The sequence below is a fragment of the Pimephales promelas genome, chromosome 7 (genome assembly GCF_988280905.1).
Source record: "Pimephales promelas chromosome 7, fPimPro1.hap1.1, whole genome shotgun sequence".
Lineage (NCBI taxonomy): Eukaryota > Metazoa > Chordata > Actinopteri > Cypriniformes > Leuciscidae > Pimephales > Pimephales promelas.
Genome location: NC_142775.1, coordinates 24,015,006 through 24,036,779, shown reverse-complemented (window position 1 = coordinate 24,036,779; position 21,774 = coordinate 24,015,006). Strand labels below are relative to the sequence as shown.

The 21,774-nt window shown below is 38.9% G+C and overlaps 1 protein-coding gene across 2 annotated transcripts; it reads left to right on the top strand.

The window, feature by feature from the left end:
- Positions 1-424: 424 nt before the first annotated feature.
- Positions 425-21,114, top strand: slc39a10 (solute carrier family 39 member 10). 2 transcript variants are annotated; one of them, XM_039655472.2, is made up of 10 exons: positions 425-582; positions 13,086-14,168; positions 15,001-15,172; positions 15,329-15,504; positions 15,592-15,765; positions 15,962-16,082; positions 16,458-16,769; positions 17,423-17,503; positions 18,581-18,771; positions 19,895-21,114. In XM_039655472.2, the coding sequence occupies exons 2-10, from the start codon at positions 13,107-13,109 to the stop codon at positions 20,045-20,047; spliced, it is 2,442 nt and encodes an 813-aa protein (XP_039511406.2). In that variant the 5' UTR covers positions 425-582; positions 13,086-13,106; the 3' UTR covers positions 20,048-21,114. The 2 variants fall into 2 exon arrangements, with proteins under 2 accessions (XP_039511406.2, XP_039511404.2); XM_039655470.2 differs by lacking the exon at positions 425-582 and adding an exon at positions 6,715-6,765.
- The last annotated feature ends 660 nt before the right edge of the window (positions 21,115-21,774 follow it).

Below are 21,774 nucleotides of genomic sequence, written 5' to 3'. Positions count from 1 at the left end.
AACAAAAACATGTTTGTTGTTTTGATTGAATCAATTTCACAAGCCTGTCTAAACAGAATAGCAGAAGCCAAGAAAAGTTAGAGCACTTCTTTAAATTATAAATAGGCCTATTTTATTACGTCAGAGATAAAAATTTTGCCTGTTCTTGCGAATTTTACAAGGTGGCTAAAATAGAACAAAACGTGGACTCATTGGATGTAACTCAGACAGCCATAATAATTACATGACATGACATATTGAAAGATTTTTACAATGTGAGAATGTACCGCGGATTTTCTCAATAATTTTTGCCATATTACCAAATTAAGTCCTAAAGTCTTTGATATCACCGACTTTTGTGACGCCCGCTTCCGAGCTCAGACTGTCTGGTGGCGGAAGCACACGTCATAGAGCGGGTTCCACGTTGCGTAAAGTGCGTTACACATTCCTCGAAATGCGGAGGCGGGTGCAAGAACGTAACAAGTAAGTACGTTATTGTCTTTGAGAATGCCGTTTCCGCAGTGGGGTCTGAGTTTTGTGCTGTGCGCAGCGTGAGTGTTTTAGTACCGAGCGGAGAGGAGATGCACACGGCACTTGAGTGAGGTAAACTATATAAAACCCGCTTTGTTTTCATACACACCCACAACATGGACCCGAGCAGCTTCCGATGGGTCAATGAGAGCAGGGTATTACGATAAAACCGTGAAAATGTTTTAACGTATTATTGATTTGATAGCTTTCGGCGCTAGCAGTGTTAGCGCCTGCTATTTAGATTGACCACATTTCCGCCGATTGCGCTTTTTATACTTGCTGCTCCACTATCTGCATTTCCCTGCTTTAGATACACGTGTTTATTGCGAATCCTGTTTATAAGATAGACATTTGTTCACGGCATTGGTTAAGATTTATTGCGCCGTGAAAAGGAAGCGTGGGGTTAATGGTGTGTTTGGGCTTTAGGATCAGTCGTGTGAAGAAGTGAACGGTGTTGTAGTCCTAAAGATTCTCTCATGCTGGTTTATTTATAAAAAACTAAATGTTCCTGTTTTGCTGGTTTTCCTTAGACCGAAGAATTTTTTTTTCCTTTTCTTTGTTGAGGTGTCCATGCACATATGCTTAATTTATCCTTTAATTACAGTTGACAATGTCAAATTGAAATGGCCAATTAAACTTTGTTTGTTTTTGAATGTGGTGTTATAATGAAGATTATTTAATTCCAGTTTCTTTTGGAAACAAATGAATTTGTTAACATTTGGCAGATCCCAGTCTAACCTGACCAACTGAAAAGTGTCCCTTCAAAAACCAGTCTGGTGAGGCTGCAAGACCAGCAAAGACCTGCTTTTTTTCTTATGATAAATGTACTTTATTTATATTTTAGCCTACATAAATCAAGCCAAGCACTGTTTGTTTTGCTATATGGTTTTAGAAGGGTGTTATTCCAATTGACATTTAGGCTAGTCATTTTAATATAGTTTAGTAGGCTATTTTTTTATGCTTATCCTACATTACTCTTTACGTTTTAATGCTTGAAATGTGACATAATGATTGAACAAATTCTGGCACTGCTGAAGTGAAGTGGTGATGCTGTTTTCCTGTTCTGCCAGTGCACACCTGCCGAAACCTTCCTCTGTTTAACTGTGCCTAACCACAACAACTGCTGTTTGTGGATCTACAGTGCCTCTGCTTCTAAAAGGCAGATTAAACCAGTTCAAAATGTGGAAAGGGAAATCTAAGATATTTAATCCCAAATTACTTCGTAAAATGTGTTAATTTCTTAAGGCCACTTTGTATTTACCTCCATTGACATTTACAAGTCCTGTTTATTTTTTTTTTATATCTAGCTGAGTGGTCATGCAATTTGTTTTTTAGCATTTTATTTTTAACATAAAAGCAGTGTAGTTATTATCAATGGAGAATCTGAGGATATAATAAATACAATGTATCCTATTTTTTGAGGTGAAGTAGTAAATGCTGGGGGTGGGAATTGGCAAAAAGATGTGAAGATTTGATAGTATTGCAATATTTGGGCCACAATACAATATTATTGCGATACAGCAAGAATAGCGATTCAATTCTGTGATATATTGCGATTCATGTCCCCCATATAATTCAAAGGCATTACAAAACATGAGGGAAATAAGATGGCTAAACTCACTTCAAATGTCACATTTAATTCTGTGAACATTATCTACACATTAACTGAAGTGCAAAAACTTACAGGATAGGATGTAATTATTCTCTAAATTGGATGTTGAGCTCCCAGCAGATAACTTTTAAAATTATTTAAATCCAATAGAGTAACATAAAACAGATATAATATAGTAATCTAACCTGAGTATAATCATATAAATAATGTCAAGATCTTTACTATTCACTTTTGATGAAAACCGAAATTTACCCCCACTTTCGTTTTGAAACGTTGTGTACAACCGGTTGAGATGGTGAAGCCATTTTCATTTGCTGTTGAATGGATGAAAACAAAGCACCGCAACAAGCGTCACCTTGCGGATGTAATACATTAAACTATCAGAGTAAACTTAGAGAATCCAATTAAATGGAGAAAACCAGAAAGTGAAACAGATCATTTAATTAAATAATCTTAGAGTCAATTTAATATTGCAATACTTTGCACTACTGTATCGATATAATTGCGTGCACAAAATATCGCGATACTGAACAGAATCGATTTTTTTCCCCCACCACTAGTAAATGGACCTAGACTCCTTAATAATAGATGATTGCGATTTAGTATTGCAACTTCAGTTCTGCCCGAGAGTCTTTGCAGCCTTGCTAATTACAGCTTCTTTCTCTATTGATGGCCATTCAAAAATATCTGTTAAATATGTTGGTAAAAATGGATGGACAGGTTTTAGTGAAATGTAATAACATATGTAATAGATTACTTATTGTTAACACGTGTCTTTATAAGAATTTCAAATACATCCTCCACTTTGTTGACAACAGTAGATGTAAGTGTGATATTTGCTTTTATTTCGCTTAAGTAAATTTGTTGGTTCAGTGTGAGAAGTAGGTGCTGTCTGACTTGACTGCTCATTTTGTTGACTGCTTCTGCCTACATTTGTATACTTTCAAGGTGGGGAGTTGAAATTTCAGATGAGCTTAAGAGTTTGGGACTGTGTGCGTACTTCCGGCACCAATTAATGTTGTCATGACTCATGTCACGACTGTATAAACTTGCAGCTGTAGAGTCATTAGTTGAATTTTGGTTCTGGTGATTGGCTCAAATCAGCATATGTAGGCCTTGCCTTGTTATTAACAAATATAGCAGATTGTGTCACTGTGTTGAGGTAAATGGGAATGCCAATGGATAGCTTTTTCATTGGATGTTTCGAACCACTGATACGTTTTGGTACACAACACAAGTGTGTCATTAGAGAATGCATGCTGCTAGTGCTAACACAATATATAAGTGGAGAAATTGCCAACTTGTTGATTCTTTCTTGAACATTTTGAAATCATCTTTCTTGAAAGTTGAACATTTTGCATGTATTATTTTACTATGAACAGTTTCAAACAATGTCGTTTTATAGACCAGCATTAAACAAGAATTAGTCAAACAGGTTGGCTTTTTTTTTTTACGTGACTTGCCCAGTCTTAATCAAATAAGACTTCACATTTGGTAATAACAGCCCATAAGATTGTTCACATGATCAGCTATAGGTGCCTGTACAGAGCTGTTAAGAATTTAAGGGATTATATGAACATGAACTCAGAGGAGGGGGTCTTAAGATTTAAGGGGACTTGACAGGTGCCTGCAAATTTGTCACATTTTATATCATGTTAAACACTTTAGTGAAGTATTTTATATATTGTGCCTAAAAAGCCTATGGTCTATTGCAGGTGGTGACTGGTTTTAGTAATTATTCCCATGTTCAAGACCAAATAATTAGGTCAGGTATTTAGGGTTTATAACTAGTCTTGAACATTCAGTTACCATGTGTATTCAGTGTAAAAGCTCTATTAGGCTATGTAGTACTAAAATGCACGTCTCGACTTTAACTTCCTTCCTAAATTTTGGAGCAAAGTGTGGCAACATCATATAGTGTCACGTTAGTCATCATGTTAATTCTGATAAAGGAACTTTCAGAGATTTCCTTGATTCAGATTGCTCAAATTTGTTTCCTCAAATTTTAAGTCTTGAACATCTGCATTAGCATGCATATGCATATTGTGCCAAGATGTTACCATTTAACTACTGTAGATGCTTAACAGGAGGACGCATTTAAGATGCTTAATTCTCCATGTGATGTCATATCCTTTTCTTAAGGAATAAGCTGTTCTTAAGGATAGATTTACAAGTTTGGTGTGAGGATTTGCATTGGTCCTACAGAGAGGTATTTGAATGTGGTTCTTTCATGGGTTCTCATTACCCTGACTTCGTCATAGTCATTTTCTAGTCAGAATGTAAGTCCAGAATGTAATATTTATCCACAGGGCTTTGATTATGAGGCGTGTCTTACCAGGCAAAAAAAAAAAAAACTGCACTCAATTGGATAGGCCTATAACCAATCAGAGCAAACCTGAGCTGTGCATAGTTGTACTACAGAACTAGTAAAATACTAGGAAGAAGTAGTAAAAAAATGATTGTTGCTTCTTTCACTTGGTCCTCCATGAGGTCATCCTTAAAAATATTTTGGTTTGCAGTAACAGCAAAAAAAGGTAGGTCCATCCATATATATATATATTTTTTTTTCCAGATTTAATGTAAAAAAAAAAGTAAAATTTTGGTCATCGTGATTCAACCCGGTCTCATCCCAAATCGTCATATAACTGACGTTTTGGGACGTCTTTTGACCATACGTCAATATTCGCCTTTTTAGGGCCCCCTTAAACGTCGGTAGATGAGGTTATGGGATCCTAACTCTACCCCATACCTAAACTTAACCCTAAACCTAACCCGTCACCTAACTGACGTTAAAGGTAAAGCGTCAGTTGTATGACGGCCCGGGATCGCCATCTACCGACGTTTAAGGGGGCCCTAAAAAGGCGGATATTGACGTATGGTCAAAATACGTCCCAAAACGTCAGTTATATGACGATTTGGGATGAGACTGTGTTACGTGATTACGTAGTTAACAATTTTTTTTTTTTTTGTGACATATAGATATACAGCCTTTGCAATTTCATAATTGTGATAAGCTAAATCGGTTTAAACCTTATTGATTTCAATGGATCATGCAGCCCTAGATCAAAGGCTACTGATTAATCTGTGAAATAATTGATGTTTAATCATTTTAATAATCATTAAATTAATCAATGATCAAAATAATAGTTTTTTGCAGTTCTAGTGGGATGCACTTATTTTAAAACCGTAAGAAGACCGTGGCACATTCCTACAATAAAGGATCCTGTGTTTCTCAGTGGTTTCTCTCTACGTTTCTCCTGTTGACTTATCAATTGACCCAACAAGCATTAAAAATCCCTCTGATTAGTATCCAGCCTTCTCTTTCATAATCAACTCTCTTGTCTGGATAATAGCCCTCTGGTGTCTTGGACATCACAGACTGAAGTCTCGCAGGGAAAAACTGCATGCATCAAAGTATTCTCTTCTGCATTGTCTGTGAAAAACACTGGGCCATTACTTATGGTGCAGGATTCTTCATTCTGATATTTAGTCTCTAATCTACAGCTGACCTCGAAACCAAACAGTCAAAACCAATTTACAGAAGTTGTGCTGAATCACACAAAGTTTGACTGTAAACCAAAATCAATGAGAACAAATTGCATGTATTTAGTCCCTCTGTTGAAATATGGAGTTTAGATAGACTTGCTATGCACGAGAAACAGTTTAATGGGTGTTTCTTTGTATATTTGGCTAACAATAATCTAACTGGAAAGATCTCATAAGTGGTGAGATTTCCATATGGATGTCAGGAATTTGTACTGTACAATTTTTTTTTTTTTATGGCTGATGCCAATATCTTAGAGAGCAGTATAAAGTTATAAAGCTGTTTGTGCGCACTGAATCATATTTTTTCAAATAAAGACATGGTAACAATAAATTTACATACAGCACACAGTTATAATCACATATTGGGCAACTGAATATAGCGCAGCATAATGTAAAATCAAGGGTTTTTTTCAAGGGTTTGTAGATCGTTTGGGATCGTGTGTGTATTGTGAAGCTGAACTCTCCTGTCCACCTTCAATTAACATGGACCGACCGTTACACACAGAGTAACACATTCATGCAGGCTAGAAATGTGCTCTTCAGAAGATTTCACTGCTGGATTCGAGGTTTGTGAAACTTTATTTGACATCCAAAAATTTGTTTAAATGGTATACATTTGTACTGAATGCTGAGAGTTATGAGAGTGTAATAGTGTTCTCCTTTCTTTTACTAATAATATAAAAACAAATGCTGTAATACTTAAGTAGAGTTTCCTTTATTTGTTTAACCGTTCTATTTAAACTGTTAAACAGAGACCATAACTCATCGGCCAATGGGATATTTAAAAAAAATGCCAAAATACCGCCCTTGCTGATATATCGTCAACCTCTAGTACAAAATGCCTTAAACTGCTTTTTTTCCACATTTGATGTCTACATTAGGGATGATTAGCACAAATCTCTCCCTCCACCCACTCCTACACACCCACCTACCAACCCTTACAAACACACATGTCCAGTACGCCCTCCCCTCGCCACAAAATCAGCACACTTGAAAAGTTCAAAACATCAGATCTGTTTCCATATTGCTGTAGAGCATTCCGTGCCCGAGTTTGAAGACGTATGACTTGTTCCTCCACCCCGTTGAGACAGAAAGAGGTAAGCTGTCAGATGCACCTGCAGGGAGATCCTAAACTAAACCTGTATACGACGTTTTTACTCTGGATACATTGTCGAAAGCAGATCCTAGTAGTGTGAAGATCAGCAGTTCAGCATGGTGACAGCAACACTAACTCATTTTGAACTTTGTGGTTTCGAAAGTTACAATCGGTTTAGCTTGTGATATTTTGGATTGATTGTATCTGACTTGGTTGTTGTCAGAGTTAGCCTAAACCACTCTATAAATATTTCTAGGTTAATTCAGGTCACTCAGCTGATGGTATAATGTATTTTATTTGCTCTTTTCATGTGATTGGAAAAAAAAAGAAAGTTTATGGGCTGGTTACAGTTTAAATACTTACGGTCTGAGTGGAAAACATTTTGGTTTGTCCACAGTTTCAATTGGTAATCTTACATTTAGTCTCAACAAACTTTAACCATGTTGCTACAGGCTGCAGTTCCTCCACATGAACCGAATGACATGCTGTTCTGGACCTTCTGGAGAATTTGTTTATTTTAAACGTCCCTGTGTGTCTAGGTGGAGTCAAGAATTAAAGCCTTCGAAAAGCATGACCTCTTGACTCCACCTAGACACACAAACAGGCCCGTTTAACCAGCTGGACCATCTTATTGGGCCGTTACCTATATTCTTCTATGAAGACCTTTAAGATGTCTTTGTTAGGTAGTCTACATTTACTGTTCCTTGTGCACTGCAGCTATGTATTGCTGTCATTTCCCAGAATTCCTTGTGCTGGCAAAACATGTGTAGTTCCCATCTGTTGTGTGGCATCTGCTCATCTCTCAAGCCTCGAGGCTTCTCTTGACATGCAATTTTTTGTGTGTGTTTTGAAGTTGAAATATGACCGATTGAATGCGTAGATCACGAAGGACAGATCATATATCTGGAGTTATTGGTTGGAGAGATGTGATCCCACATTGCTTGGCAAAGCTGTAGCTTATAGAATTGTTCTGTGGCCTGCTAAAATTCACACTGATCACAAAATGGGTTGGCACAGGCATGAATTGGAGGGGATTATTGGCCGCCATGGCCGTATCGCCACAAAGTTGATCGACTGTGTTGTAAAAGCTGCTTTATTTGATCCAGACAAGTCCCACTGTAACCCTGTTCAACTTCTTACAGTAAGCTAGATTGTAAACAGGAATTCACCAGCGGTGGACTCATGCGTGACTTGAGAGAGATGCTCAGTCTAGGCAGAAGCCTTGTGAGAGTCATATGATGCATCTTAAGGGCGCTCTCTTTCTTTCTCCCTCTCTCTCCCTCCATTGCTCAGAGGCCCAGTTTAATGTATCACAACAGGACTTGGGCTAGCAACAGCCCAAGAGCTTATTACAGGAATGTATTCTACAAAGGAGAATGGTGCAACTTACCATCGTAGATGTAGTACACATTTTTCCTTTAAGTTTTGTTAAAGATAGTTACATAATTCTACATTCATCATGTAGGTACCCATGTCATTTGGAGTTCACCCAATGTTTTCTTTTGAACCTTTGCCATGGTTTGGTTTTTGGGGTCATGTTGAAGCATAGCACTGTTCAGAGTGGCTCGATCACAGTTAATGCTGCTCCATCTCTGCAAGCTCTGTGAGATTGCTGGCATGCATTTATTTGAAAAACGAACACGTGACAAACATTGTTCCAAACTTGTAATGAGAGGCATTTACAAGCCTTTTCTCCAAAAGAGAACATTTAATGTTTTTACTCCATTCACTTTTAACTTTATTAACTTGATTTAATTGTATTACTTAAAAGCTTGAATACCACAGCAAAAACTACTAGCCTAACTAATAAAGTTATGTTTAAACATTATGAGGCAAGTGAACTGTCAGTAAAAGATCAAATAGTCAAGTTTCCTGACAAAGATTTATCAAAATAATGTAATATTTTATATATATATAAAAAAAAAAACCTAGACCTTTCTCATGATTCTTGTTTTGGCTGCACTGTTAGGAAAGACAGCATTAATACTGTATCAGTTTTGTTTTCTGCTCAGAGTTCTCTTATGAGAGGTTCTCTCGTATTGCGTAAGTTTAGCTTACACTACGGGAAAAATTTGTCTTCTTGAGATATTGAAGCCAAAAAATGATCCTTAATTTTATATTCATTGTCAACGCAGTACAGCAGCTAGCAGACTTAGAGCAGGCTGTCTAGCGTGCTCATTGGCTGCCCTGCAGCAACTGCAGCAGCCTACCATTGAGCCCGACTTGACGTCACATCCAATCAAGGGCACTCGTGTCCTTACCGCGTCCTAGCCTGCCAGAATGGCCATGGCTTAACGTATATAAGCAGGGCTCGGAGGCTGAATCTTTTTTCAGAGAGAATATTTTCAAAAGTTTTTCATCTCTTCAGTGAAGCTCTTCGCTTCGCTGGATCTTGAGAAGAAACCAGAAACCACGACAAGCCAGCTTAGGACAGTGCTTGAGGAAGCTGGCCGTCTTCGCCACCTTCACCCTTCCTTGCGAGCTACGCTATCCCCCACGTATCCTTTTTGCAAGGTTTAATAGCATCTAAAAGAGCTCATTACTGCCCAGTCAGTCAATTTCCTTTTTAGCAATTGAACTGAACTCTGTGGCTATGACGGCTCGCTTATCAAAACAGCGTGCGCCATTTGTTCAGTGACTGGCCACGTCTTTCCAGAAGGGATCAGAGTGACTCAGCTCTGCAGCTTTACACCGACTGCGGCCGACTGGTGCCAGCGTGGTGTGATTATGGGAACTGTCTTATACCGAAAGGTCATCTCGAAAGACTCGTCTAACTTCGGTTGCTCCCGTCGAGGGCAGACCAGTCATTGGCCTGTGGTCATACCAGGAAAAACTCCTCCATATAAACTGTCTGGAAATGATAGTGGTCGAGAATGCGCTGAAGCATTTCCTCCTGTTCATACAGGACCTCCATGTTCTAGTCCACTAGGACAACATGTCTGTAGTGTTCTACATGAAACGCCAGGGTGTTGTCAGATCCAGAAATCTCTGCCTCCTCGTTTGGTCTCAACACCATCTGCTCTCGCTAAGAGTTGCACATGTGCCAGGCCACCGCAACGACCCGGGACACTGTTCCCCCAGGGGATTGGTCTCTGCACTAGAGGTCTTCTTTAGGGTCCTAAAAACTGTACCCGAACCGAAACACTACTTACCCGAACCCAACATGCATACATTTTTTATTTATTTATTTTTTTTTACGAAAAACCCGACCTGAGACAGACCCAATAAAATTAGACCCGAGTCCGACCCGACCTGACGCCATTTCCTTTAGAACCCTACTAGAGTGTCATCTGTTATGATATTGCCAGCATTTGTTCAGATTTGCTTTCAATTGTTTGCCAGGATTGCTTGTACAACACTGAATGTTTCTGAAATTTCCTTTATATTTCATCTTGATATATTCATCTTGATTCAGATTTACTAGTACATTTTAAAGACATCAAATTTTTCACGTTTTAACTTTTAAAATCTGGAAATTTGATAGTTTTATAACACTCCCTGTAATGATGAGGATGCTATAATTGGCATATTTCACATGAAAATTCAAATGATCATTTGCAAACAGTGGAGAGGTGTTTAAGATGTTCAGTTGAAGAGCCCCTCTGGATTTCACATGCCTTTTCACTTCACTTGATCACAAACTTGTTTTCCGACTAAATAAATTCACGTACACTAGTATTTGTCTTATGATATCTCTGCAGCACATGACTGTGCTGATTTTAAGGATTTTTCCCCCAAAAAATAATCAGCCATTTTTGGGATGTCATATAACCAACAAAGAGTGCATTGAGCCAGCACAATGAGGCAGGGTTATCTTCATACAGGCTGTGCTCCTGGCCTATCCTATCTCCTGAAGGGTTCAGAGGTCACTCCACTCTCATGGTTATAAACACTGTGTTGTTGAGGGGAAGGATCATAACTATACTATGTTTTGACAATCTTCACGCTTTAATACGAGTTCATATGCTTTAATAGACTGGAGCGCAGACTGTCGTAAGTACTGTTCACAGGATATTTTGGCTTAAACAACCATTTAATAAATTTGGTTATTTTCTATTCTATGCACTATACTTTTTACTCTGTAGGTTTTCTTCACTTGAGTTTTATTAGAAATTTTCAATTTTATTTCAGTAAGTTAAGCACAAGCTAAAAAGCTTAACATTTGTTACAGTAAATTGTTTTTGCAGATTTGAAAAAGCAAACAGTTTTTTCCGTGTAACTTTTAACGTACTGTAGACAACTATTATGCTGATCTTTATGTACTTTCAACCTTGCATTTACTATTTTTGGCAGACTTAACTTCCCTATCGGAAAGGAATCATAAGTTTGATAAATGATTATCTGACGGAGCTGAAGCATGTTATTGTTTTTGCATATTGTTTTTAACATACAAGATAACTTTTTCAGATTTCTAGAAAATGGAATATTGGTGTAATCTGGTTATAGCAATCAGGTTAATGCATTTATGTGATGCTTTCATAATCATACTACAACCAAATTCTTAATATTAGAGTATTCCTATGCATGTAAAGTGTACTCTCTGCTCAGATGCATTTGGAAAGATTTGTTTTTGAGATTTGCTAGTGAGTTAAAACTATTAATAAATGGCAATGCATTTGGAATAAAGCGTTTGGCAATACTTCCAAGCATATCCTTTTCACATTTCTTATTTGTGGCTCTTGCATGCAGATTTAAGAAAAGACTCTTTCTCGTGCTGAGATCTCTTGGCTGTTTTGTTGTGTTTAATCGCAGATTGATCTCACTTTTCCCCTCCAAGGCTCACAGTAGTTGCTGTAGGGGGACCATTAAAGCTCTTCATTGCTTTTCCAGCAGGGAATCTGTCAGCCCCCTGGAAAAAAAAATAATAGATCTAGATGTCCCCCCTCCATCCTTTTCCATATAATAAGGCTCTCAAGATGAAAAGCTATATTTTTTATTAAATAATCAGATTTAGCCTATCATGGTACAATGTTGTCAATTTCTATTCTATTGCACTTGTTCGGCCTGAACTGTGGAAGTGCAGTCTCGGAGAAGGATGCCAGGCGAGTCCTCAGAGTCACCATGGCATGGGCAATAGTTTGCAGTGAGGACAGCTGCCGTCGGCGAGCGCAAGAGCTGCACGATCCTCTCCCAGGCAGGAAACGCAGATCACATGGCGGTCCCCGTTGCTGAGTGGGGCTCGGCACAGGACGATGGCATCTTTAAAAAGATGCAAGCTCTTTTAGAGAGAAAGTGCGAGTTGCGACGGCAAACACACACTTGTGCAGAGTGTAAAGGATATAGACGCCCATTGGACCGTCACCAAAGGGCCTCTCTCGATAGGCTGCTGCAGTTGCCGCAAGACAGCCAATAGGCACTCGAGCCGCCTTGCCTATGTCTGCATGCTGCCTTTTACATTAATTCAAAATTATGGATAATTTTTGGCTTCAATATCTCGTGGACAATAGGTTTTCCCCCCAGCGTAAGATATTATGCAGTACGAGAGAACCTCTCGTAAGAAAACTAATCCATATGAATTGAGCGGTTTAGTCCAAATGTTCTGAAAAACTTGATCGCTTCATAGGATGAGCAGATTTAATTTGGTCTTTTATTTATTTATGTTCTGACAATGAACGAAAGTTACGAGATATCACAATAATGAACATGCACAATGTTATTATCTTGGGCACTTCAAAACACTGAATAATGATTTATTACGAATTATTCCAATTTTTTAATGTGTTTTCAGAATACTTTCCCAATCAACTCATTAAAATGCACAACATTGCTGTATGCTGCGTCAAAGAGTCACATTTTTGAGTTAACTGTCCCTTTAACACTTAATGCACAGATCTATTTTGACATGGCTGATTTTTTTTTTTTCTCAGATTCTCAGATCTCAGATTCAATCCCACATTTTAGTATGGTTGGCATTCACGAAACTGCAGCGTGAACATGACGGCATGAAAAATAAAACTTTTAGTTATGAATGGTTTCCGCGTTTGAAAGCAGCGTTAAATATGGAGCTGTTAAACTCGAGATGCCTAAAAAGAAGCTACCAAAGATGAGCATAAGTGATGTCCGTAACGTGCATTTAAAAAAAGTAAAAAATTCTTATTCTTGCCATTTTGTTTGATTTTAATATCCAAATGTTTGTTAGAAGAACTAATTAGCTAAATAGCTGATGACCTTCAGGTTCATACTGCTGTTAACACTTTCTCTGACAATTGTATGCAATAACGTGTGTTATTGTGACGTTTGGCATACAGCCTATTGCGTTTTGTAGAACAACTTAGGTGTATTTCTGGTGTACTGAGTTGTTGGATTTGTATTTCTTCACAGAGGTTTCTAAGCGAGGAGATAATGAGAGTTCACACACATACCAGATTCTGCTTTCTCTGTGTGCTGACCCTGCTGTACCATCAGTGCAGCCACTGCCATGAAGGAGGGTCTCACCATCACCACGGGCACAACCACGGTGACCATGTCCACAGCGACCTGCAGATTTCAGAATTGTCCTGCGATACCTTATCGGACCGATTAGTACACGGCAGCAATGGAGAACCTGCAGAGAATGAGCAACGTTACTACATTCACCAGTTGTTCTGTCGGTACGGCCAGAAGGATCGTCTGGATTTTAAAGGCTTCCAGAGTTTGTTGTTGAGTTTAGGGCTGGGCGAGGTGCGGGTGGTTGGGCTCGAGCACGAGGATCTTGGGCACGATCATGTGGCACACTTGGATATTCTCGAAGTTCAGGAAGGACGGCACTCACATTCAGCCGGTCATCTGCACCCTCACCAAAAGCCCCACATCTCCCACAAGAACCACCATGAGAATGAAGAACACGGTTCTGACGACGAGCTACCGTGCAGCAAAACATCCGAGAGCACCACTCGCAGTGGATCTGAGAAACATAACCATGAGAAAGACAGTGATCATGAACACATCGACAGACTTGTCACGGACAGTCCTCAAGATCATGATGGTGACCACACACATTCACACATGCACAGTCAACAACAACTGGAACATGATCATGATCAAGAAAACAATGATCTCAGTGACCAAAACCACCATCATCATCATGACCACCATCACCACAAGCACACCCACCCTCATCTTCATGGTCCAGACAGTGTGGAGCACACCTCAGCAACGCCTCAGCTCACACCCCGAATCCAGCCTTCTGCACCCACTAAACTCCCCACCACACAACCAAGAAGAAATAGGAGACCACCTAAAGTCAGAGCCCATCAAGGCCGCAACAAAACCAGCATCACTGTTACTCAGGCCGTGGAGCTGGAGACCATCGGAGATGACCAGGATCACAGCCCTATTCAGCCGCAGAGGAGCAGGAGGGAGGTGCCAGGAGAAGATCTGTCTGTCAAATCACATGCACACGGTGCTTTTCACCAACATGAGGAGGTACATCTCAGCGTCTGTCTTACCATATGCTTGTTTTTAAATGGTAGTGCTCTTCAGATGCCTCAAGAGCTTGATCAGGGATTGGTTTTAGGGTAGTAAAATTTTAGCCTCATAAAAGCACTTAAACAAAAATGTTGCAGAAGATAGTTACAGTTGGACGACTTCAAGCTAGGCATATAAATTACTATGCATTTTTCAGTTTATTTTTGTGAGGATTATGACAGATTTGTGGAATTAACATAGGTGGACAGTAATAAAGTATTTTTTTACGTTTAACGTTAAATAATGCAAATTAATGAATAAATTCATTGTTAAATACTATATGGTATATATTGTTATTTTCAGTTGTTTGCTTGCTTTAAATATCAGTAATTTGATTTATTTCAGAATGTCGAAGTTTAATGTTTTGATACAGTAGGTTTTGGCAATATATGCAGATCAGTATATATTTCTTTCTTATTATAGGATGACATATAAAATTGAAAAATGAATTCTACTATAGTACTTTAATACTTTGTACATTTACTCAAATTCTTGATTTGTGTACTAACACCCTAATACAAATATTAGTACTATGTGTACCATTGGGAATAAAAAGCGTAATTATGGATATTATAGCATAATTAGAATTTGATTCTGAACTGGCCTAAACACAGTGCTTCCTTTACACATATTAGTTGTTCAGACGTCTATTAACTAGTAGATTTCGAGAAAGTAATTTGTACACCCCTGGTACTAATATTTGATATGTGATTTTTATTCCTTGTATTTGTTGAGAAATTAGTCGTGTATGAATGCAAAGTAAAAATCTCCTCCCCTCTCTTTCCACCAGTGTCTGAATTTAACCGAGCTGCTACACCAGTATGGACTGAGCTCAGATTCTCTCATATCTCCAGTGCAGTTCACCTATTTATGTCCAGCACTGCTCTACCAGATAGACAGACGCTTCTGCATCCTTCATTATCACCACGTTGAGTCCGAGGCACAAGATGCAACATCTGCAGGTAAAAGTGATCCTGTACTAGTATGAATTTGTATCGACAAAGTATATAAAAGTGGTGTTTAGAATGACGATAACCCTGGGTTAAGTGCAGTGTGAAAAGCCCTTATGCGTCCAGTGATCGTAGTCTTACCCACTGCTGCTGATGATGTTTCTGCAGTGTGGGTCTGGATGTGGGGCTTTGTGTCTATCACCATTATCAGTCTGCTGTCTCTGCTGGGTGTTATTCTGGTGCCCATTCTCAACCAGTCCTGCTTCAAGTTTCTCTTGACCTTCCTGGTGGCACTGGCGGTGGGAACCCTCAGTGGTGATGCCTTACTGCATCTACTCCCTCATGTAAGATCATTTTTTGGCACAAACATAGATTTACCATCGCAAAGGTCCAAACAGTCAACTTTTCAACTGTTTCCCTATATTTTTCAGTCTCAAGGAGATCATAATCACAGTTTTGAAGGACATACAGACGAAGAACCTGTAGAGGATTATTTGACAAAGTTTGATGGAGTTTGGAAAGGACTGACTGCATTAGCAGGAATCTACCTCCTCTTCATTATTGAACATTGCATTGGCATGTTCAAACACTACAGCGACCGAAGGGTATGAGACACCACAATACCTTTTGAGTTTAAAGAAATGTTATAAATCTTGCATAAATGGCGAGAAAACCATTCACGCATGGTTGTTTAAGAATGACAGAGTTGAGGCAGCATAATTGCTGCAGATAGTGGGGCACAGCGATACAACCTTCTCAACCTAGTGCTTATAAACAATTATATGTTCATGCCTTCCACAGGGAGGCCTCTGCCAGAAAAAGAAAAATGGAGAGCAGGTAGAGATCGGGAGGAAATTGTCAGACCACAAACTCAACAGGCGTTCAGATGCTGAGTGGCTTCATCTGAAGCCTCTAACAGAAGGTGGGTTATTCATTTCTTATTTAAATCCCAACACATTTTTTTTTTGGCTTTTAATTAAAGTTGTACGTGTTGATATCATGAAGATCCTTTTGAGTCTCCTCCTATATACTGATCTTATAAGAATGAACAAGCTTGGTGCGGTAAAATTTAAGAGGTAACTCCGCATTTGAGTCGGCACAGCTCATTGAAGTCTGAGTCCTGGCCGAGAGTTGAGTAGGTTGAGACTCAGTCTGAACTATTCAGATAGCATAAAAATACTTTCCTTTGGATTAAATAAAACATGTTTTTGTATCAGTGTTCTCATCCTCCAGTCCAGAGATGAGTCAGCGCAGACCACAAAAATAACTGCTTCTCCTTCCCTTCTTTTTCATGCAGGAGAGAGTACAACTTGCGAAGCGGGACACAATGACACTCAGATGACGGAGTTGCAGTGTCTGGATTCACCCAGCAAGATGCCACTTGCCATCTCTGTTTCAGAACACCCCTATAAGGAAGCTGTAAAAACAGAAGAGGACAGTGGGCCAAAGGCCAAGTCTAAAAAGCATGGACATGTACATGGACATGGTCACTCACACCATGGGCACTGTCACTCTGACCAGGAAATGAAAGATGCAGGGATTGCCAGCATAGCATGGATGGTCATTATGGGAGATGGCATGCATAACTTTAGTGATGGACTCGCTATAGGTCAGTTTTTTGTTTACATTGAAACTAGTAGCATAGTAATTTGTCTTTAATCAAAAGTAAGGGTGTCACGATTTCGAATCAAAACTAATTCACCATCTCGAACTTCAAATTGAAAAATGGAATCATCGATGCTGCCACGCCTACATGTCAAGTCCGTTCGGCTTGCCAAGCGTAAAAAACACGCGTGTTGAAGTGCTGCGAGTCTATGGTCAACCCCCTCTAACTTAGCTACAGCCATTCAAAAGATAACATGGCAACTGCAGATGCAGGAGTCCCATCAACAGAACTCCTCTTTCATTGAAGTCGCAGGTGTGGAAATTTTTTGGATGTCCAGTGAGTTATGTTGACAACGTTCGTGCTTCAAAAAAGCCACAGTTTACAGACATCCCAAGTCTTGCGGAAATTGGTTCAAATCTCCTGGAATCTAGAGTGAGAGAGCCAGAAAAAAAATGTTCTCCAAACCATAATGCGCGCACGGCCTCATAAAGCGCATGCAAGACAGAGAGCATCCTGATTGGCCGATTGATACAAATCGAGAATCGAATCGAACCGTGACCTTAGAAGTGAAAATGTAATCGAATCGAGGATTTGGAGAATCGTGACACCCCTAAAAGGGTTTCTGTATCTTAGGAAATGTGTCTTGTCACCTACAGGTGCTGCTTTCAGTGCTAATATTACGGGTGGTATTAGTACTTCAGTAGCTGTGTTCTGTCACGAACTGCCCCATGAACTAGGTAAGTGGCTTAGTCAAGAGACAACACATTAGAATTGCAGATCCATTTTCTTTCATTGGACCTCTAGGTGTGCAGTAAAATGTTTAGTGTCCACATCAAACGTTAACATTCTGTTTATTATGAGCTTGTGCTGAAGTTATGATGTCTTCTGCTATTTTAAATCATGAACCTTAAAGTTGACTGGATTCTCATTTTCTGAAAGCGATTCCAACAATATCGTTCCTCTGTGCTGTTATTGTTATAGCTGTAGTGTGCTCATTCTAATAAAATTAGAATGATTATTATAACTTTATAGTTATTGTCCTTGGTGTGAACAGGGCACAACCCTGAAAAAAAAGACATCATGTCAATGAGTGAGGTTAGGTTTAGCTTTAGGGTGATGTGGCGATCCTGGTGCAAGCCTTGAGCTTTTATTGCCAATGAGGTGTCCTTTATCCATATTTGATTGACACAAACTCAGGAACATCAAGGCGAAAAGCCCCAGCTGTTTTGCTGTGCTCTCTTTTTCATGTTTGAATGAATCAAAAACACTGGACTAAAACAACACTGCAGCACATATGGGTTTTAAAAGACTGCAAACAGGTAGCTGTCTAGAGGGCCACTCTATTTAAAATTCTCCTTTTTTTTTCTTTAAACGGAACCAGACACTACAATACCACAGAAGAAACAAACAGTGTGCCTTTGATGTATTAATTATGTTTTATATTTGATTTTTACATTTACTGTTTGCCATCTAGTTGAGGTGATGGAACTCATAACTCTTTTTTTTTTATATAATAAAGGGTTTCTTACCACCCTGAAGGGCTTTTAATTTGGCTGATTTAATTGGGCCAGGTGAGACAGACCAAAAGTCCAGAGTGTAGTTTAGAGAGGACCGATGGATGTGAAGGCTCCTTAAATATATTTTCAGTAATTAGGAGGAAATGAGTGGCAGCAGGAAAGTCCTCTTTAGTTTTTTAGACAACAGCCCATTTTCACAGCAGTTATTGTCAGGTTTAGCATGGGTTAACTATATGCACAATACTGTACTATTGTTTAATGTACATTAATAGTGCACATTTGTGTTTTTTCTTTCAGGTGACTTTGCTGTTTTATTGAAGGCTGGGATGTCAGTGAAGCAAGCCATTGTGTACAATGTCCTCTCTGCCCTTATGGCATACGCTGGCATGGTGATCGGCACGGCTGTGGGACAGTACACGCACAATGTCACCAGCTGGATATTTGCTGTCACTGCTGGCATGTTTCTCTATGTGGCATTAGTGGATATGGTGAGAGAACCAAAATGCAGATGATCCTAGCTTGCCAGTTACGGTGCGATCTTTCTGGGCTTTTTAGCAGCGAATTCTCATAGTTAATAAGGCTGCATTTATTTAATCAAAAATATAGTAAAAACAGTCATGTGATTGGCTAAGGACAAAAAAGAAAAATATACAGAGTTTTTTTTTTTTTTTTTTTTTTTTTTTTACAGATCTGCATGATTCACGTAGGTCACATTTTCAGGTCGGAAAATCCAGAATTCCGGATTAATCCGGAAAAATCACATCCCTGAATATTGTAAAATATTATTACAATTTAAAATTACCATTTTCAGTTTTAATATATTTTAATATGTAATTTATTCCTGTAATGGAAAATCTGAGTTTTTACAGGGTTCGTACAAGGTGCTTAAAGTACTTAAAATTTGACTTTTTGAAATTTAAGACCTGGAAATCCCTTGAAAACAGCCATATTTTTGAAGAGGTATTTGACAAGTGCTTGAATTATTAAAAATAGGGATGCACCGATACCGAGTTCATGTACTCGTAAAAATGCTCCGATACCAACAACCGATAGGCCTACCAGGCAGCGTGTCTATAGTAACACATAACTGTGGTGCGCGAGTTGATAAGAGAGCTGGTCGAGCACATCCCTTTTAACGGACATCAGTGAAAGGATTGTAGTTCAGTCGGATGGCAAAATTAACCTTAGGTCTAACAACACACTGGTACCTAGTCAACAAAAATTAAAAATAATAATCACTAGTTAATACCAATAACAAGGCCCAAAATACTGTAGTCCCACACTAACACAGTAACATAATGAGGGGCCCTACCTGCAAATCGAAGCATTGAGAGCTTTATAAAGTATCTTCTTATTAAACTGTTTGTACACTTACAAAGATAGTCCACTTCATGAATACAGGCAGGAGCCATCTTTGGAAAAGTCTCGTCCAGTCGAACCATGAACGCCGTTCAGAAGTTCGCTGAACTTCACACAGATGCATTTTGCACCAGAGTTGTCCTTTAAGATTTGCAGCATACCTCGTTTTTTTTTTTTAATAAATGTAATTGTTCTGAGTTACCAGTGTTTGAATGTTATCTTCTAACAATATACATTTGTCTTCATCTTCAGTTACCAGAGATGCTTCATGGTGACAGCGAAGAGCACAAACGCTGTGAGATGGGTCACTTCGTCCTGCAGAACTTGGGCATGCTCACGGGATTCGGCCTCATGCTGCTGATCGCCATCTTCGAGGATCACATTGTGATTGATTTTGGCTTCTAGCTGGAGGCATCATTCAGCTACATTCACACTCGTGCTTTGCCCTTAAGTGGCTTTGTTTTGTGATGGTACAGTCTTGCAAGCATGTCTCAGAAGACAGCATCAGTAGCTTACAGTGGACATGGACATGCACACAAACATGTTTACGTTTCATCTTCTCTCATCTCCTCCTCTCTAGGCCACTCAAAAAGGTTACTTGTGATTTTCAGGCTCTTTTGTAGATGTAGCTTCTGGACCATTCTCTTCTGTCGTTATTGAATTTTTTGAAGTATCTTTGTCCAGTCAGACATATGCACAGCACACAAGAAACACTCCCCATTATTTGGGTTATCCCTTTAATACTTTAGTGTTTTTTAGAACTGTGTCCTAGAGAGAAGCAGCTATTCATCGGTGACCCATTTAGTGTCACGTTGAGCTCCTTCAATCATATGTATTGTAGCTCATAGTCCATTCCATTCATTTGTAACTGGCGTGTTGTGCTGTGTATGTCTAGTGTATCACATCGCCGTGTCAGGCGCTAAAATGGTGCAACAGAGCCCTATTGTCATCAACTCTGCATATTCTTTTAATTTATTGAAAAGTACTGGTCAGTATTGTGTGCCACGATCATGTGAGCTCATTTCTTTACTGATTTACACTTTGCTGTCAGGATTGCCTACTTGTTTGTTTCTTACACTATATTTGCTGTTCATGGTGATGGGAGTGTCCTCAGTCTTAGAATTTCAATTGTTTGATTTTTTTTTTTTTTTTTTTTTTTATCTATATTTTTTGTCATTATTGGCTAAGATTGTACTAATGTTTTGGCCAGTTCTGAGTATTTGAAGAAAAAGGTACACAACAGTGTTATGCATAGCCTGTGATGCAGTTCAGCCGCAACACTGATCGCATTCAGAAGGTCAGATGAATAAAGCTAATGCTAAATCACTGTGATTTTAAATGAACAATTAGCTGAGCATATCTGTACATCAAGGAATACATTATTTTTTCTTTGGGGAGTCTATTTGTTCATTTGATAAATTGTATCATGATCTCGACAACTTTCTGGAAATAAATCCAAATTGATTTTCATATCCAAGTGTTGTAAATAATGATCTTGTTGCAGTTGAAGTTCATGAAATAATTATGTTCCCCAAAGGAGATTTGCTACTGAAAACTAATTTTTGTTAACCATGCTTTTTGTTACCTTTTTTTTAGCTATAGGACTTTTTTTTGGCATTTCTGGATAGTTCTAAACCATCTAAACTTACTTTACATACAAAGTTTGGGTGAAAGATTCCTTTAACTTAAAAAATTAAGAAGTATTTGTTTGATTTTTGACAATCTGAAAGACTTGTTGTTGACCCTCTTATTATTGAAAGTAATGCACACATTTCAATTATTGGCCTTATGTGAACCTGTATAAAAGCCTGACTACAATCAAATTTATAGAGCATCGGTTAGCCTGCCCCCCGTTGATGTGATTCTTGTTCAAGATTGTGCCAAAAATGGGCGGTTTCTGAATTTGCGCACAAGCGCTGCCTGTGCCCGCAGTCGCCTCTACACATTCCACTTGCTGTGTTCGCTGCTTGAATCCTCTATCCTCATGAGTTGGTGGGGCATGTTATGTGATTCATGCTTATCCTGTCACCATGTGACATCCATTTATTTGTTGTCGTGGGTGTGTATCATTGTTCATTGCATTCATCAAATGTACTTGATTGGATGGAAACATGCATGAAGCAAACTGTCTA